Source organism: Suricata suricatta, chromosome X (genome assembly GCF_006229205.1).
Source record: "Suricata suricatta isolate VVHF042 chromosome X, meerkat_22Aug2017_6uvM2_HiC, whole genome shotgun sequence".
Classification (NCBI taxonomy): Eukaryota; Metazoa; Chordata; class Mammalia; order Carnivora; family Herpestidae; genus Suricata; species Suricata suricatta.
This window is the reverse complement of record NC_043717.1, coordinates 43,810,436-43,828,322: the sequence shown is the minus strand read 5'-3', so window position 1 is coordinate 43,828,322 and position 17,887 is coordinate 43,810,436. Positions and strand designations below refer to the sequence as shown.

General features: G+C 40.9%; 1 protein-coding gene across 9 annotated transcripts in view; it reads left to right on the top strand.

Moving 5' to 3' along the window:
• Positions 1-573: 573 nt before the first annotated feature.
• Positions 574-17,887, top strand: part of PHF8 (PHD finger protein 8) — a 90,332-nt gene continuing 73,018 nt past the window's right edge. For 4 of the 9 annotated variants that reach the window (XM_029930832.1, XM_029930828.1, XM_029930836.1 and 1 more), the window contains exons 1-2: positions 1,441-1,530; positions 2,456-2,645. In XM_029930832.1, coding sequence (XP_029786692.1) covers positions 2,548-2,645 — 98 coding nt within the window. In that variant the 5' untranslated portion in view covers positions 1,441-1,530; positions 2,456-2,547. Of the gene's footprint in view, positions 1,160-1,300; positions 1,538-2,455; positions 2,646-17,887 lie in introns of those variants that run through there. The other 5 variants (XM_029930831.1, XM_029930830.1, XM_029930835.1 and 2 more) reach the window with 5 other exon arrangements.

The window sequence follows — 17,887 nt, the reverse complement described above, 5'->3', positions numbered from 1 at the left end:
CAGAAAACACTGGGACTTGTGCATAAAAATCCTTGCACGGTATTTGAACCAAACTGAACTGAAACAGTGGAGTCAAAGAGAGAGCTCAGAGGGAGCTGGGAAGTACACAAAAGCTTTACGGAGGAACTAGGACCAAGGGACAGACCGAGGGACCAAAGACAGAACAGTGTGGCGGTGGGGGTGGGGGGTGATCGAGGGTGCAAAGTTCAACTTCCCAGCTCTGAAACTCAAGCTACTTGGCTTCCCTAAACCCGTGCCCTCACTTGAACAGAGCTTTCCTTGCAGGGTGAAGAATAAACGATTCGGAGACCATGCAAAAGCACCTAGCCACAGAATGTGTTCAACAAAAAGGACTACTCAGACTACTCCATCTCTATCCTGGCCGAAGCCCGCCCCCGCCACCACCCATTAGCTTTACAATTTGCAGTCACTGAGTTCACCGCCTCTCATAGGACGAGAAGGCTGCCAAGGCGGAGGAGGGAGGAATAGGGGAGGAGGGGTGGAGGAACAGTGAGTGAGTGAGTGTTGTGTGCGTCTGTGTGTGTTGGGGGTGGGGCGAGGGGGGAGGAGGAAGGAGGGTGCTTAACTCCCGGTTGGCCTGGAGAAGGAGGAAGGCTTGGACGGCCCTGGCCCCACTCAAAATGGAGCCAAGAGACTGCCTCGCCTAAGATGGTGGCTTAAGATCCTCAGCCTCGATTGGGTACCTAGAGGAAACAAGCGGGTCCAAAGGTAGCTGCATCCGTTCCCCTTTCTCAAGGTGGCGCCCCGCCTCTGCTGGCGTCACGCGGGAGCCGCTGGCCTCTCTTCCCCACCTCTACTGCGGTTACCTCGTGAGCCCAGCCCTCATAAGATGGCGGTCTGGTAGCCTCCCCGCGGCGGCGCCGCCACTCTCAACATGGTAGCTGTTTACCCCATATTTCTCCTCCCCTCTCTGCTTCAACTTCCTTCTTGTTTTGAATAAACTTTATTGACTACTTCGAATTGCCTACCATCGCCACCGGGTTTCTCCCTGCGACTTTTCCGGCAGTTTTTCCTCCGACCTGGCCGCCGGTTCTGATTCCTCTTGCTTTGCTCGCAGCGATCTCCAGTCGGCCAAGAGACTACGCCGTTTGCCTGCTCGCCAGGCGGCCGCCGGACTAGGCCCGAGCTGCGGGCTCCGGTAGGCCCTAACAACCGGGCCCGGGGCAAAACCGTGGGGAAAGCTGCTCTGAAGCACCGCCGGGCGCCCAGGGCCGCACAGCCCAGCGGGTGGTTCTGGGGGAAGGCTAGCAAGATTCGCAGCGTTGCCGTGACGATCCCAGAATTCGGCGCGCGCCGCCGGTGGGACCGGAACTGCTAGCTGGTCCTCCGCTGAGCTAGGTGCTGAGGCGCTCTGGAGCGAGCCCGGTAGCCGGCGCGTCGGTGGAACAGAACTCCGCTTGTGTGAGCGATCCCTGCAGCTTTGCAGATGAGGAGGTCCCTATAGGGTTCGGGCAGAAGACATTCTTGTCAGGTTTCGGGTGTGAGGAGGTTCCTGTCATTTTGCGTAAGGTATCTCGTAAGTTTCGGGGGCTACAAGAATATTCCTGTCAGTCTTGAGATCTGTGATGAAATCTCAGTTTGGGGGGACAGAGGAGTCCTTGTCACTCTGAGGGGGCTGTGAGAAGATGCCTGTCCGTTTCTAAGCGGTGGTGGTGGAGGGAATCCTTGGGTAGTTGCAGGAGTGTGAAGAAATTCTAGTCCGTTTTAGGGGTTTAGAGGAGATCCTTTTTAGTTTTGGGGGTGAAACTCAGAGCCTTGTCGTCTTTGAAGTAGACGGTGATCTGATCTGTTCTGAAATTGAGATTTATTTCATTGTTGGGGTAATGAGACTTCTGACTGGTTGGGGATGGAATGATTTTGAAAGTGAAGACCATTTAAACTCTCAGCACGACCCCAGAACGGTGATTTGAGTTGGGCGCCTAGTCTTGTTTTGAAGGCATCTAGGTGATTCTCGAGTTATCTGAGGCAACTTCCAGGGATCCCTTACCTTTCTCTAGTTGCTCCTATTTTGAGAGTGAGAGAAAGGGCTTTTTCTAAGGTACCCCAGCCTATTTAGGCTGTGGTTTGCGTCATAATGAAGAAAGCCCTGGGAAGCAGGGTTGTGAGCAAGAAGAGGGTTCAGTGAGGGATTAAAGAAGCTTCCTGAAAAGGCGTTAGATATTTCCCTGAAGCCCGGAAAGAAGTTATCACTGATTCTGGGGACCGATGGAGCTAGGGAGTTGCGGGGCGCAGTGGGGTGGGGGGAACCTCGACGGCCAAACACTGTCCTTTATTTGTTAAAGAAATTCTGGCTGCAGTGGACTTTTCTCTGATTGCCCCCTACAGCCACACCAGCTGTGTTGCATCCAGGCAGCACTAACTGCCCATTTGTGAACTGAGGGTTGGTACCCTGGGGGACCTGATTCACTCGGTAAAAAGTGTTGTTTGTGCCCAGCCATCGTCTGGAAAGGACTCGTGCTGCTGCTTCCTGCTTCTCTTGACGCTACGAACCTGGCCCGCCGCAGAGCACTCCAAGGCCGGGCGAAGATGGCCTCAGTGCCAGTGTATTGCCTCTGCCGGCTGCCTTATGATGTGACCCGCTTCATGATCGAGTGTGACATGTGCCAGGACTGGTTTCATGGCAGGTAAGGAGGGCAGTCCAGACTGGACAGGTGCTCACTTACGCACCTCTTTCTCAGTCCTGTTTTAGGTGCCTGCTGAGAAACTTTTCCCTCCTCTCTGGCCAAAAATTAGCTCCAACTCACCTCCTAAACCCATGTTCTTTCATCCTTCCTTACAAGACCACGGCGTAGCTTACATTGACCTCTGGTGTCTCCTCTTTTTCTCTATCCCTTATATGTTTCTTCTTTGCCCCCTTTTTTAATTTACAAAACGTTCTCTTTCCAGGTAATTGTGTTTTGCCTCAGATTCTGGCTTCCTGGGAGACAGTGCTGTATTTTTGAAATAATTGCAACAAACATGGATTTCAGTTGTGGCTTTGCAAATTACTATCAGAGTGCCCTTCGGCAAGTTGCTTTGCCTCTCTGAGCCTCATGGTGTTCGTCTATAAAATATATCTAATACATTTGTCCTGATGATTTAAAGTGTTTTGCATGCATTCAGCAAGTGGAGGCAGAAATGCAATAGTATTTTATTTCTTCAGTATTTATCTGCAGAACCATCCAACTAGATTGAATTAAGCAGAAGAGGTATTGGGTAAAACAGCAGGAGTAAAACCACTAATGAATTTCTTCCAGTTAACCATGTGTGCACAGAAGCACCTGTCCCCCAGGATTCCAAAGATGTTAGTGTGTGGGAAGACGTTGATGTGATCACATAGTTGGGACTTAAAAGCCCAGCTATGGACAGAAAATCACGAGTGGAATTTTTGCACTGGAGTGCAACAGAACAGTATACGGTGCCCTCCTGTCGCATGTTAGATTCTACAATTCTCAGTTGTTACTAGTCCCTTCCAAATGAGCTCCTATTGTCCCAGCCAAGACCAAACTGAAGATGCTGGTACTGCTAAGATTCTGCTTTTGGCAGGGATGGCTCCTTGCAGCGCCTTCAAATTCATGTTCAGCTGATCTTTATTGAATATTTACTGTGTGCCAGGTGCAGAGTTCTGGTCACTGCTTCATGTGATTTCATTTAAGAGAGGACAGACCTAGAGGGTGAGGCCTTTTTTTCTTTCCTCTGGAAATAAGCAGGATTAAGATGATTTTCAGGGTTCCTGGTATCTTTGCTAGTGCTGATCAAGTCACTCCTCTGTTTAAAATTCCTCTGGTGGTCCACTACAGAATAAAATTCAGTCTCCATTGTGTGACAGACAAGACCTTTTGTGAGCTACTTGTTCACTCTCCTTTCCCGCCACCCCTCCTCCCGATTCTTTCTTTATGTCTAAGCAAGACTGAATTACGTATCGTTCTGGGAAAATTTTATACTCCTTTATCCCTCTTTTTCTTTGTGCATGCTCTTCACGCTAATGTCCTTGCTTTTACAGCTCATAGCATACCTCCTCTGTAAAGGGCTTCCTTCCTCCTGGTTCCCATTGTACTTTGTGTACATCCTTATTGAAAGTAATTATTTCGTCATATCATAGTTATAAATATATCTCTGTCACTCATTAGCCAGAGCTATTTGAGGGCAGAGATGTCATCTTTTCATTTTTGGTATCCCAAGAACCTAGTTCAGTGCTAAACATGTAACAGATACTGAGTGAATTTTTCAATGAATGAATGAATGAATGAATGGGTTTTTTTGAAATAAGCTATTGCCTGTGGTCTTTGCTTTGTATTATGTAAAGAAGTGTGTAGATTCAATCTAGAAAGGGAACTACTGCCCACAATATAGAGACTCTCACTCCATGGTCTAGGAATAGAAAATTGGAACAAATGCTTGCTGAGTGCTGACTGTGTGCCAGGCCCCATGACAGGGACTTTGCATAAATTATTTTAATCCACACTCAACCCTGAAAGTTAGGTATTTCTTCTTTAAATAATGTTTTAAGTTTTTTTCCTGATTGTATGTGTGAGACATACTTATTGTACAAAAGACAAAAATAATAAAGAAGGAAATAAAAATCCTCTATCAATCTGCTGGCCAGCATAATCCACTATTAAGTGTTTTGTTGGATTAATTCCTGTCTTTTGACCTAGAATATAAACCTATATTTTGATAATATTGAATTGTATTATAAATACCATTTTGTAGCTTGACTTGTATTCCTATTTAACATTCTACTGAGAGTATTTTACCAGATTGTCAAATATTCATGTAACTATTTGGTCATTTCTCCCGTGGTTGGATACTTAACATCATTTGTACTTGTTTATAATATAATACTGTGTTATGAGGGAAACTTTGGGAGTTCTGGGAATGTTTTTCATTTTGATAGAAGTTGCTGGTCAAAGCAACAAAAATTGAAACATGGTGAACATTGTTGCACAGTGTTCTTGTAGACATTTATGAAGAAGACTACTGAGGCCTTTAAGAACTGCACATTTACCATTACTGAAATGGGTTTATGGGCCAGGCTCCTCAGTCACATTTCTTTGGTGAGTCCTGGGTTTCTGTGAAGATGTTGACATAGGTTAATTGCATTAGTTTTTTTTTTTTTCTATGAAAGAGACCATGTTTTTATTTCTTCTTATGCCTCTATGGGCTAGCAGAAAACAACCAGGTCATGTGAGAATCAGGTCCTTGGTGGGCTGCTCTTGCTTGACCAGTGTATTGTGTGCACACGCACACGCACCAGGCTCACAGTGCTCCATATAAGATTATACTTAAGCACAATTGAAAATTACTAAATATCGTGGACTTTTCATGATTGCTCACAGTAGTTAAGCCCACAAATGCCTATAGGTGATATAAATCTGTTCACATCTCTGATGACTTCCATAGGCTAAATTGCTTCAAGTCCAGTTAGGGATTAGTAATGCCAAATTACTTCCTGGAATATGACTATTCCATTTTGCTGGTAAGAATCTAAAAATCATGGAAGTACTTTCTAAGTCTGGATTTGAACTTAGAATTATCTGGTTCCAGAGTCCCAAGTTCTCAAAAGTGGAAAAAGTTGGTATTAACTTTATTTCTCCTACTGTAAAGGGATGGGTTTTTGCAAATCATTTTGATTGTAGAGCAGTGGTTCTCAAAGTTTAGCATGCATCAGAATCACTTGAAATACCTATTAAAAGACAAGATATGTAGGCCCCACTTGCAGGGTTTCTGATTTAGTAGGTGAGTGAGGGGCCACCCTCAGAACCACTGATTTAGAGCCTTATTCTGTCTCAGTTCCTTCCCTATCTGTGGAGTGTGACAGCTTCTGGTTTGGGGGATGGGTAGGCTAACATCTATCATTATTGTACACTATTCTCAAAGTGTGCTTCATTAACTGGGAGTTTGTTAGGTTCTTGAATACTGAAACTGGGGGCTGAAGAGGGAGGGGAGAAGGGGAAGGGGGGTGATGGTCATGGAGAGGGGCACTTGTGGGGAAGAGCAATGTTGAATTACTTGGTAAGCATTAATTGACTTCTGGGGCTTTGACAAAACCTCACCCCTTTGCAGTTTTCCTATCTATAAAGGAAGTGTTGGTTGGCACATCTCCAAGGGGGATGACCATGGTGTGCACTCTAAACTCTAGAGGAAATGGCACTGGCTTCAGAACTGGGTTTGAATTCTGACTCTTTCTTTTTAGCAAAGGGTTTCATCTCTGTGAAGCCTCAGTTTCCCTGAGAGTGGTTGTAATGATTTAAATAAAGTGATAATGGCAAAAAATGATAATGGCCTTTATTTATTCAGTACTAGCTAATGTGCCTGTCACTATGCTAAATACTTTGCCTAATTATTTTTATTTAATCTCTTTATGGCCTTAAAATTATGGAGTAAATTTATTTAATAGGTTTAGGACAATAAAAGTTTCCTATTTAATATTGGATGTATTGTGGTAGTTTATGCTTATCAAGGAGTTGATACATTTCATCTAAGTTGTCAACTTTGTGTAGAATTGTTCAAAATATTCTCTTACTGCCCTTTTGATGTCTGCAGTCTGGCTCTGTGGTGATGTTTCATTCCTGATACTGAAAATTTGTGTCTTCTCTTTTTCTTTCTCAAACTTGATAGACATTGGTCACTTTTCTTGATCTTTTCAAAGAACAAGCTTTTTGTTTCATTGACTTTATTGTCTTTCTGTTTTCAATCAGGATCTCTGCCTTTATTACTTCCTTCCTCCTGTTTTGGGTTTATTTTTTCCCTAATTTTTAAAAAAATTTTTAATGTTTTATTATTGAGAGACAGAGTATGAGCATGGGAGGGGCAGAGAGAGGGGGAGATACAGAATCTGAAGGAGACTCCAGGCTCTGAGCTGTCAGCATACAGCCCAACGTGGGGCTTGAACTCACAAACCATGAGATCATGACATGAGCTGAAGTCGGATGCTTAACCGACTGAGCCACTCAGGTGCCCCCCCCCCTTTTTTTTTTACCTAATTTCTTGTGGTAAGAGCTTAGGTTATTGATTTAAGACTTTACCTGTTTTCTAATGTAAGCATTTAGTGTTATCAATTTAGCTATGTCCCACAAATTTTGTTACGTTTTCCTTTTCATGTAGTTCAATGTAGTTTTTAATTTCCTTAGAGACTTCATGTTTGACCAATGAATTGTATAGCAGTGTGTCATTTAGTTTCCAAGTGTTTGTAGATTTTCCTGTTACCATTCTGCTACTGATTTCTGGTTTGGTTCCATAGTGGTCAGAGAATATACTCTGTATGATTGCAATTTCTTTAATTTTATTGAGGTTTGTTTTATGGCCTGGGATATGGTCTGTCTTGGTAAATGTTCCATGGTCACATGAAAAGAATCCTGCTGTTGTTGGATTGAGTTATTTTTTTATATAAATGTTGCTTTACTCCTGTTGGTTGATGGTGTTGCTGAATTCTTCTCTGTCCTTGGCTGGTTTTCTATCTAGTTCAGTCAGTTGTTGAGAAAGAGGTATTGAAGTGTCCAGCTACAAGTGTTGATGTGTCTGTTTCCTTTCAGTTCTATAATTTCTTGCTTCACATTTTGCGGCTTTGTTGTTTGATGCATATGCATTTAGGATTGCTAAATCTTGGTGGATTGGCCTTTTATTATGTGATGTTCTCTGTCTCTGGTAATTTTTTTGCATGGAAGTCTACTTTTTATGATATTAATAACTTTATTTCCTTCTTTGGATTAAAGGTTGCGTGGTATATCCTTTTTCATCCCTTTACTTTCAGCTTACATCATTGTACATAAAATGAGTTTCTTGTAGACAGCATATAGTTCAGTATTTTTATCTACTTTGCCAGTCTCTTTTAATTGGTATATTTAATTTTTTTAATGTTTTATTTATTTTTGAGAGAGAGAGAGAGAGAGAGAGAGACAGTGTGAGCAGGGGAGGGTTGGAGAGAGAGAGGGAGACACAGAATCTGAAGACTGGCTGCAGGTTCTTAGCTAGCTGTCAGCACAGAGCCTGACACGGGGCTTGAACCCACAAACCCACGAACCGACCTGAGCTGAAGTCGGACACTCAACTGACTGAGCCACCCAGGCACCCCTAAATGGTATATTTAGACCATTTCTGCTTAATGTTGTTATTAATATCTTAGGGCTTAAGTTTGTCATTTTTGTTTTGTTTTATTTTCTGTTTGTTTCCTCTGTTCTTTGTTTTCTTTATCCTGCCCTCCTGTGGGTTACTCATACCTTTCTAGAATTCCACTTTGACTTACACATTGTGTTTTTGAATATAGATATATATAGTTTGATAGCTTTTTTTAATGCTTGCTCTAAGTATTAACATAATTAATACATACATAAGTTACTACCATCAACCTGTGTTGACATTTTACCAGTGTGAGTGAAGAGTAGAAACCTTACTTCCCTTTAAATTTCTTTATGCTACCTGTTTATAATATGATTATCTTAAATTATTTTGTCTATACATTAAGAAGCACATCAGACAGTGTTAGAATTTTTGTTTCAACTGTCAAACATGATTTAGAAAAAATAAGACGAGAGGGAAAGCATATTGTAGTTACTCATGTATTTACTCCTTCCCTTGTTCTGTCTTCCTGATCTTCCCAGAGATTCCTCCTTTTATCATTTCCTTTCTTTTTAAATTTTTATTTTTTTTAATGTTGATTTTTGAGAGAGACAGAGAGAGACAGGGCACAGCAGGGAAGGGGCAGAGCAAGAGGGAAACACAGAGTCTGAATCAGGCTCAGGCTCTGAGCTATCAACACAGAGCCCGATGCAGAGATCAAACTCACAAACCGTGAGATCATGACCTGAGCCAAAGTCAGACACTTAACTGACTGAGCCACCCAGGTGCCCTGTATTTCCTTTCTTTTTAGAGAGCTTCATTTACCCATTCTTCTAGGATAAGTCTACTGGCAACAAATATTCTTAGTTTTCCCTCATATGAGAATGTCTTGATTTCCCTTGGACTCCTGAAGGTCTTTTCATTTGCTACTAGATTCTGAGGTTTTAGTTCTTTTCCTTCACTTGAAAACTATTGTGCTGGGGTGCCTGGGTGGCTCAGTCGGTTAAGCCTCCGGCTTCGGCTCAGGTCAGATCTCACGTTCGTGGGTTCGAGCCCTGCGTCGGGCTCTGTGCTGACAGCTCAGAGCCTGGAGCCTGTCTTCAGATTCTTTGTCTTCCTCTCTCTCTGCCCCTCCCCCTCTCATGCTCTGTCTTTCTCTGTATCAAAAATAAATTAAAAAATTTTTTAAAAATTAAAAAAAAAAGAAAACTATTGTACTACTTCCCTGTGGCCTCCATTGTTTCTGATGAGAGATCCTTGGCCATTTGAATTGGTGTTCTCCTTTTGGTTATCTGTCATTTATCACTGCTTTGAAGATTTTTCCTTTGTCTTTTGTGTTCAGGAGTTTGATTATGCTGTTTTTCAGTGTAGAAATATTCCAGATTATCTTTTGGTTTTAGTTTTATAGGTTGCTGAAGCTCTGTTTATAATTTTTTAATCTATTTTTTCTTTCCATTTTTTTGAGATATAATTGACATATAGTACTATATAAGGTGTACAGTATAATTACTTATATGTATTGTGAAATGATTACCATAGTAAGTTTAGTTAATGTCCATCACTTAATATAGATACTCAAATGAAAAGGAAAGGAAAAAAAAGACTTTTTTCCTTTGTGATGAATATTTTTAGGATTTATTCTCTATGCAAGTTTAATAAAATTTACCATACAGCAGTGTTAACTATAGTCATCATATTGTACATTACATCCCCAGTACTTATTTATCTTATAACTGGAAGTTTGTACCTTTTGACAACTTCCTCCGATTCACCCATCCCCAATCCCTGCCCTTGTGATAACCACAAGTCTGATCTCTTCTTCTATGAGTTTTTTGGTTTTTTGTTTTATTTTGTTTAGATTCCACATATAAATGAGATCATATGTTACCTTTTTCTGATTGACTTATATAGTGTAATGCCCTCCAAGTTCGTCCATGATGTTGCAAATGGTAGGATTTCTTTTTTTATGACGTAATGAAATAGTATTCCATTGTGTGTGTGTGTGTGTGTGTGTGTGTTTGTGTGTGTGTGTGTGATATTTTGTTTGTCCATTCACCTTTTGGTAGATGCAAGTAGTCCCCTTTTAGTAGACACTTGTTTCCATGACTTGGTTACTATAAATCATGCTGCATTGAACATGGGGGTGCAGATATTTCTGCAACATAATGATTTTGTTTTCTTTGGTTATTCACCTAGAAGTGGAATCACTATATAATATGTTAGTTTAATTTTTTAAAGAATCTCCATACATTTTTTTACACAGTGGCTGTACCAATTTAAAATTCCACCAGCAGTGTACAAGGATTCCTCGTATGGACTTTTTAATGATATTCTTCAAATCCATGAACACAGGTTATCTTTCCATTTATTTGTGTCTTCAGATTCTTTCATTGATGTCTTATAATTCTCAGTGTAGAGATTTTTCACGTCCTTGGTTATTTTTATTCCTAAATACATTATATAGTTTTTGATGCTATTGTAAGTGGGCTAGTTTTCTTTATTTCTTTTTTAGATAGTTTGTTGTTAGTATATAGAAATGCTACTGATTTTTGTATATTAATTTTGTATTCTGTAACTTTATCTAATCCATTAATTAGACCGGAGTTTCTTGGCGGAGTCCTACTTTTCTATATCATGTCACCTGCAAAGAAAGACAGTTTTACTTCTTCCTTTGTAATTTTGATGCCTTTTATTTCTTTTTCTTGTCTAATTGCTCTTGCTGGGATTTTTAGTACCATGTTGAATAGGAATGGTGAGAATAGGTACCCATGTCTTGTTCCTGATCTTAGAGGAAAAGTTTTCAACCTTTCACCATTGAATATGATGTCAGCTGTGGGCTTGTCATGACCTTTATTATGTTGAGGCACGTTTTCTTCTATAACCCGTTTTTGAGAGTTTTTTCATGAACAGATGTTGAATTTTATCAGATACTTTCTATGCTTTTTGAGATGATCACATGGTTTTTTTCTTCCATTCTATTAATGTGATGTATCATCTTTATTGATTTGCTGAAACATCCTTGCATCGTAAGGATAAATCCCACTTGATCATGGTAAATGCTTATATTCATATATTGCTGAATTCAGTTTGCTAGTGTTTTATTGAAAATTTTGCATCTATATTCATTAGGGATATTAGCCTGTAGTTTTCTTTTCTTGTAGTATCTTTTAGTGTCTTTGTCTGGTTTTGGTATCAGGATAATGCTGGCCTCATAAAAAATGAGTTTGAGAGTCTTCCCTCTTTGATGTTTTTGGAGAGTTTGAGAAGAATTGAGATTAATTCTTTAAATATTTGGATAAAATTCACTAGTGGAACCATCTAGTCCTGGGCTTTTCATAACTGGGAGTTTTGCTATTGCCGATTCAGTCTTTTTACTAGTACTTTGTTCAGATTTTCTATCTTTTCCCAATTTGGTCTTGGTAGATTGTATGTTTTTAAGAATTTATCTATTTCTTAAATATTGTTCAATTTATTGGTGTAGAGTTGTTCATAGTTCAGTCAATTTTCTTTCTGTTCAAAATTGGGTAATTTCTATTCTGTCTTTAGGTTTACTGTTTTTTTTTTTTTTTTTACCTCTTGTCTCCATTTTGCTGTTGAGCCCATCCAATGAATTTTCATTAAACTTATTGTAGTATTCTGTTCTTAAAGTGCCATTGGTTCTTTTCCATATCTTCTATTTTTTGCTGACATTTTCTATCTATTCATTTGTTTCAGGCATGTTTGTAATTGTTCATTGAAGCATTTTTATAATTACTCCTTTAAAAACCCTTCAGATAATTCCAACATCCATGTCATCTCAGTGTTGAGATTATTGACTTCCTTTGCTCATTCAACTTTTGATTTTCCTTGTTCTTGGTATAAGTGATTATTTTCATTATATCCTGGATATTTTGAGTATGATATTAGGAGATTCTGGGTCTTATTACATTTTCTGTTTTTGCAAGCCCTTTAGACACTGCAACTTTGGTGGCAGGGAAAGGAGTACCACTTAGTTGCTGACAGGTAGGAGTGAGAGTCCAGGTCTCTTATTCTCTGTTGACACCCACTACTTCAGGTCCTACTGTTCCTAGTCAGGTTGCCTTCTTCTCTCCATCTAGATTCGCACATCTGGTAAGTGACAGAGGTGATTCAAACCCAGGCAGTTTGGCTCCCAAGGCTGTACTTTTACCTCTGTGCTGCTATAATGCCTGTGAATACAGTGGAGAGTAAATGTGATAATAAATGTATAACTCATAACTCAGTTTTCTCCTCGGTTCCTTTCATGCAGGCTTCAAATTTACTTGTTTTCTCCTCTTCTCCTTAGTCTGCTTTATTTAATTTTTACCACTTATGAAACCTCTTGTACCATGTCTCCATCTCTCCCTCTAGAATGTTCACTCCATGAAGGCAGGGCTGTTCTCAATCAATATTTATTAAGTTTATGCATTCTCTTGTTTAACAAATAATGATTGAGTGTCTACCATGTACCAGGTTCTGTGGTACACATTGGGGATACTTCATCTTAATCTTGAGACCTGGTGCTGTGATAATTGGCCTCTTTACTAAGGAAGCAAATTAGCATTTAGGACCCTTGGTCCCAGTGATAATTATTGGGACAGTGCAACCAGAAGTCTGATTTTCATCCATCTGTCTTCCTGATGTGAGGAATTATTTAGCCCAATGAAAGTTTGTTGAATTGAGTTGAAGAATAAATAAAACAAGACTGGGAGATGGATAAGGTGAAGACTTCTGGTGAACAAGATGGATACTGTCACATGTAGTAGGGCAGATAGCAAGTAAATGAGCAGTTGTAAATCCACCCAGTGAGTGCTGAAATAGGGATAGAGTGTATGGGGAAGTGCCGTGGCAGCAGGAAAGAGGAAGAACAGAAATGTTCTAGGCACAAGGAGTCATGTGTGATGAGACCTAGAGACCCGAAAGAGCATGGCACTGAGAGTCTACCTGGCTTTTCAAATTTAAAAACAAAAAATTTTTAATGCTTTTTATTTATTTTTGAGAGACAGCGAGCAGGGGAGGGTCAGAGAAACAGGGAGACACAGAATCCGAAGCAGGCTCCAGGCTCTGAGCTGTCAGCACAGAGCCTGACGCGGGGCTCGAACCCACAAACCGTGAGATCATGACCTGAGCTGAAGTCAGACACTTAACCAACTGAGCCACCCAGGTGCCCCTCAAATTTTTTTTAATGTTTGTTTATTTTTGAGGGAGGAGGGGCAGAGAGAGAGGGAGACACAGAATCCAAAGCAGGCTCCAGGCTCTGAGCGGTCAGCACAGAGCCCAATGTGGTACTCGAACTCACAAGCCGGAAGATCATGACCTGAGGCAAAGTCAGACCCAGCTGGCCTTTCAGAGCAGGGCTGACTTCATGGGTGTATGACCAGTCACACAGAGCCTCATATTTGTAATGGGACCCGATTGAGGTTTGATCAAACCCTTGAGGTTTGATGTTCTATGGTTGTTTTGAAATTCTTAATAATTTTATCTGTTTTGTATGTGGAATCCAGTGGGACAATGGAGTGTGTCCTAGCGACTTAGAGCTTTAGCTCACATGTAGTCTACCTTCTACTGCCTCCCCACTCCCTGAACAGGTTCTCAGTTGGCCACTGGGGAACCAGGTCTGAATGCAGGTGCAAGAGAGTCAGGGTTCAGTGCATGCATCCTGTGCACTGAGTCACAGGGTGTGGCATGTACTTTCCTCTTGAGCATCCTCATACCAGAGGAGCATGACAATAAACAACAAATAAAAAGGCCCATGACATGTTGAGAGACTGTGGGAGAAAGGAAAAAAGATTTTTTCCCCTGTGTTATAAACAAGAGGCCCCTGGTTTTTATTTGCACCAGGCCTCATAATTGTGTAGCTGACGCTGCATGTAAGAGGCTAGAGTTGGGGCCAGAGAGGCAAGGCCTTGGTAAGACCATGGTAAGTTTATACTTTACCATAAGAAAAATAGGAAACCTATGAGGGGATTTGAGCAAGGGTTGACAAGATCAAATGGGTGGATTTTTTAATTATTTATTTATTTATTTATTTATTTAGAGAGAGCATGTGCACAACCAAGGGAGGGGCAGAGAGGGAGGAAAAGAGAATCCCAAGCAGGCTCCACACAGCCAGCATAGAGCCTGGCATGAGAACCCACGAACTGTGAGATCATGACTTGTGCTGAAATTGAGTCAGATGCTTAACTGACTGAGCCACAGGCATCCCTCAAATTGGTGTTTTTAAAATGATCGCTTTTTAATGATCGCCACTTCAGATAGCTGTGAAATTAGGTGATTAACTAGTTGTTACATAACCTTCTAATTTCTGTATAAGTCTAATTACATGAAATAGAAGCTGGGGTTTTGATTTTTTACTTTGCTTTTCTGTTTGGAGTGTAATTGTAACTACTGTAGTGTAAATGATGGAAAATAATTGCATATGTTAAAAAATAAATAAATAAATGGGAAAAAAAATAAAATGATTGCTTTGGCTGTAGTGTGGAGGGCCGGTTGGGCGAAGACAGAGTAGAGGCCAGGAGCCCAGGTAGGAGGGGGGAGGGTAGGACAGTAATACCAGCTAGAGATAACAGGGACCTGGATTAGGGCAGGAGTGGTAAGGATGACAGAAGGGCACAATTGATAGCTGATCAGGAGATAGAATTGCTAGAACATGATAACTTGAATGATACAGAGCACTTACTATGTATCAAGCAGTGTTATAAACACCTTCTATGGATTAACTCATTTATTTTTTGTAACAGCTTTATGATGTACATACAATTTTTATCCCCACCTTCGGGTTGAGGAAACTAAGGCACAGAGGTAACATGTCCAAGTTCTCGTGATAGTAAGTGGCAGGTACAGCCAGGATATAAACTCAGCCAGTCTGAGGTTATGGTGTCACTTGCCAAGAGAAGGACCATGTTGGGGGGGGCAGGCAGAGGGAGAAATTGAATTTGGACTTGTGAAATTTGAAACATGTAAGGAGGCTATCCAGTAGAAGTACCAGGAAGCATTTCAAGGGAGAGGTCTGAAACCCAGCAGAGAGATCTAGCTTCCTGTCATAGGTGCGTAGGGTGCACATGGAGCGCTGGGAGTGAGATCAGCAAGGGAGAGTGAGTAGAGAAGAAGGCATAGGAAGCATCAACATTTAAGGAGTGGGCAGGGCAAAAAAAAAGTGCGTTGGGAAACGGAAGGAGCAGCCAGAGACATAATTAAGATCACATCACATCACTGCTCATAATTCTCCCATGGATTTCATCCAGTTCTTCACTCAGGAAAAGCCAATATCCTTTACAATGGTCTATGAGACCCTAGTACGTGAGCCCATTACCTTTTTGACTTATTACTGTACCCCTTACTCTCTCTATTCCAGAATACTGTCCTCCTCTCTGTTGCTTCAATAATCTAGGCACACTAGTACCACAGTGCTTTTGTACTTGCAATTCTCTCTACTCGGGGTGCCCTTCCCTCATATCCGTATGGCTTGCTTCCTTACTCCCTTCACGTCCTTATTCAAAAGTCATTTTGTCAGTGAGTTCCTACGAAAAATTTCAGTACCTATTGGCTCCCTTACCTGAAATTTCAGTACTATTGCCATCCCCCAACCCCACTGTGTGTGTGTGTGTGTGTGTGTGTGTAGTTATATACACATGCATATATATTCCCCTTCCTGCTTTATTTTTCTACGTGGCTATTATACCATGTATCTCACTGATTACATTGATTTATTTTGTTTCTTGTTTGCTGCTGCCACTAGAATGGTGTCAGCTCTATGAGGGCAGGGATTTATGTATGCTTTGCTCTATGTCTTTATCTCCCTAGCAGTTGGACCAGGGCCAGGAAGATGCTCAATAGTGTTTTTTTTTAATTTTTTAATGTGTATTTATTTTTGAGAGAGATAAAGAGACCAAGCGCAAGTGGGCGAGGGGCAGAGAGTGAGAGAGAGGGAGACACAGAAGCTGAAGCAGGCTCTGAGCTGTCAGCACAGAGGAGCCCAATGCAGGGCTTGAACTCACCACGAGATCATGACCTGAGCCAAAGTCAGACGCTTAACCGAGTGAGCCACCCAGGTGCCCCTCAATAATATTAACTGAAGAAATGGACATCAGGCAAATGGGGTGTTATGGAAGTCAAGGGTAGAGAACTTGTCATGTGGGGAGAAAGCACAGGGTCAGCACTGTGTGCTAATACTGCTAAGAGATCAAGTGAGATAAAGGAGAGGAGTACTTATTGCATGTATCAATAAGGAGGTCAGAACATTGATGAGCTCTGTTTTGAAGAAGGTGGGAACTACAATCAGACTGCAGCAGGGTAAGAAAGTATACACAGCAACGCTAGAAAATTCCTCTGATAAGTTTGGCTCTGATAGAACATCTCTGGATAATACCAGGTGGCAAGAAGTAGGTGGACTTTTCACTGCATACAGTTTTGTACCTTTTGAGTTTTGTACCATGTATAACTGATAACTATTTAAATAAGTCAGTAAGAACCTTCATACAAAGAAGATATTTGGCTGTGAAGTGGCTGAGGGGCAGAACGGAGGGAGGGTCTTATCTTTTTTAATTGTTTAAATGCTATTGTGAAGAAGGGAGGAAGATGTTGAAGACACTGAAGAAAGAAGGGATAACTGACTGAGAAGATTTAAAGAAAGATGTGAACCCGGCTGGAAGGATAGTTCTTTCATGGTAACAGGTGGAAAGGATGGGTGCAGAAGGAGGTGGATTTGGTGTGGAAAGTTGAGACAGTTCCCATCTGATTATTTCATTTTGTATAAGAAGTAGGCAGGATCATTTTCTGAGAAAGGAGGGAGGTAGTGAGACCAAGGATTTAATATAACCACTGTGGAGGATGGGGGAGAGAATTGAGCAGGGATATATAGGAGGGTTCTGAGGAAGCATGACCCAGATATTTTTTTCAATAGACTTTATTTTTTAGAGTAGTTTAAAGTTCACAGTCAAATTGAAAAGAAGGTATGGAGATTTCTCATATTCTTCCTGCTCCCACATGCATAGCTTCTCCCATTATCAGCATTTCTCACTAGAGTGGTACATTTACCATTGACAAACCTTCACTGACACATGATTATCACCCAAAGTCCATAGTTGACAACAATGACTACTGTTGGTGTTGTATAGTTTGGACAAATGTATAATACATGCATTCACTATTATAGCATTTTAGTATCCTATAGAATACTTTCACTGCCTTAAAAAATTTCTCCATGATCTGCCTATTCATCTCTCTCCCCCATAACCTCTGGCAATCACTGGTGTTTTTAGTCTCCCCATGGTTTTGCCCTTCCTATAATGTCATATAGTTGGAATCATATAATGCATAGCCTTTTCAGATTGGCTTCTTTCACTTTATAATATGTGTTTAGGTTTCCTCCATGCCTTTTCCAGGCTTGATAGCTCCTTTCTTTTTAGCGCTAAACATTTCATTGTTTGTATGTACCACAGTTTATTTATCCATTCACCTATTGAAGGACATCTTAATTGCTTCCAAATTTTGGCATTTATGACTAAAGATGTTGTAAACATCCATGTGTAGGTTTTTGTTCAGTTCCTTTGAGTAAATGCCAAGGAGCATGATTGATGGATTGTATGTTGAGTATGTTCAGTTTTGTAAGAAACTGCCAAACTGTCTCCCAAAATGGCTATACCATTTTGCATTCCCACCAGCAATGAATGAGAGTTCCTTTTGCTCTACCTTCTCATTAGCATTTGGTGTTGTCAGTATTCTGAATTTTGGCTATTCTGATAGATGATGTATAGTGATAGCTCATATTTGTTTTTATTTTCATTTTCCTAACAACATATGTGGAGCACCTTTTCATATGTTTATTGTCCAT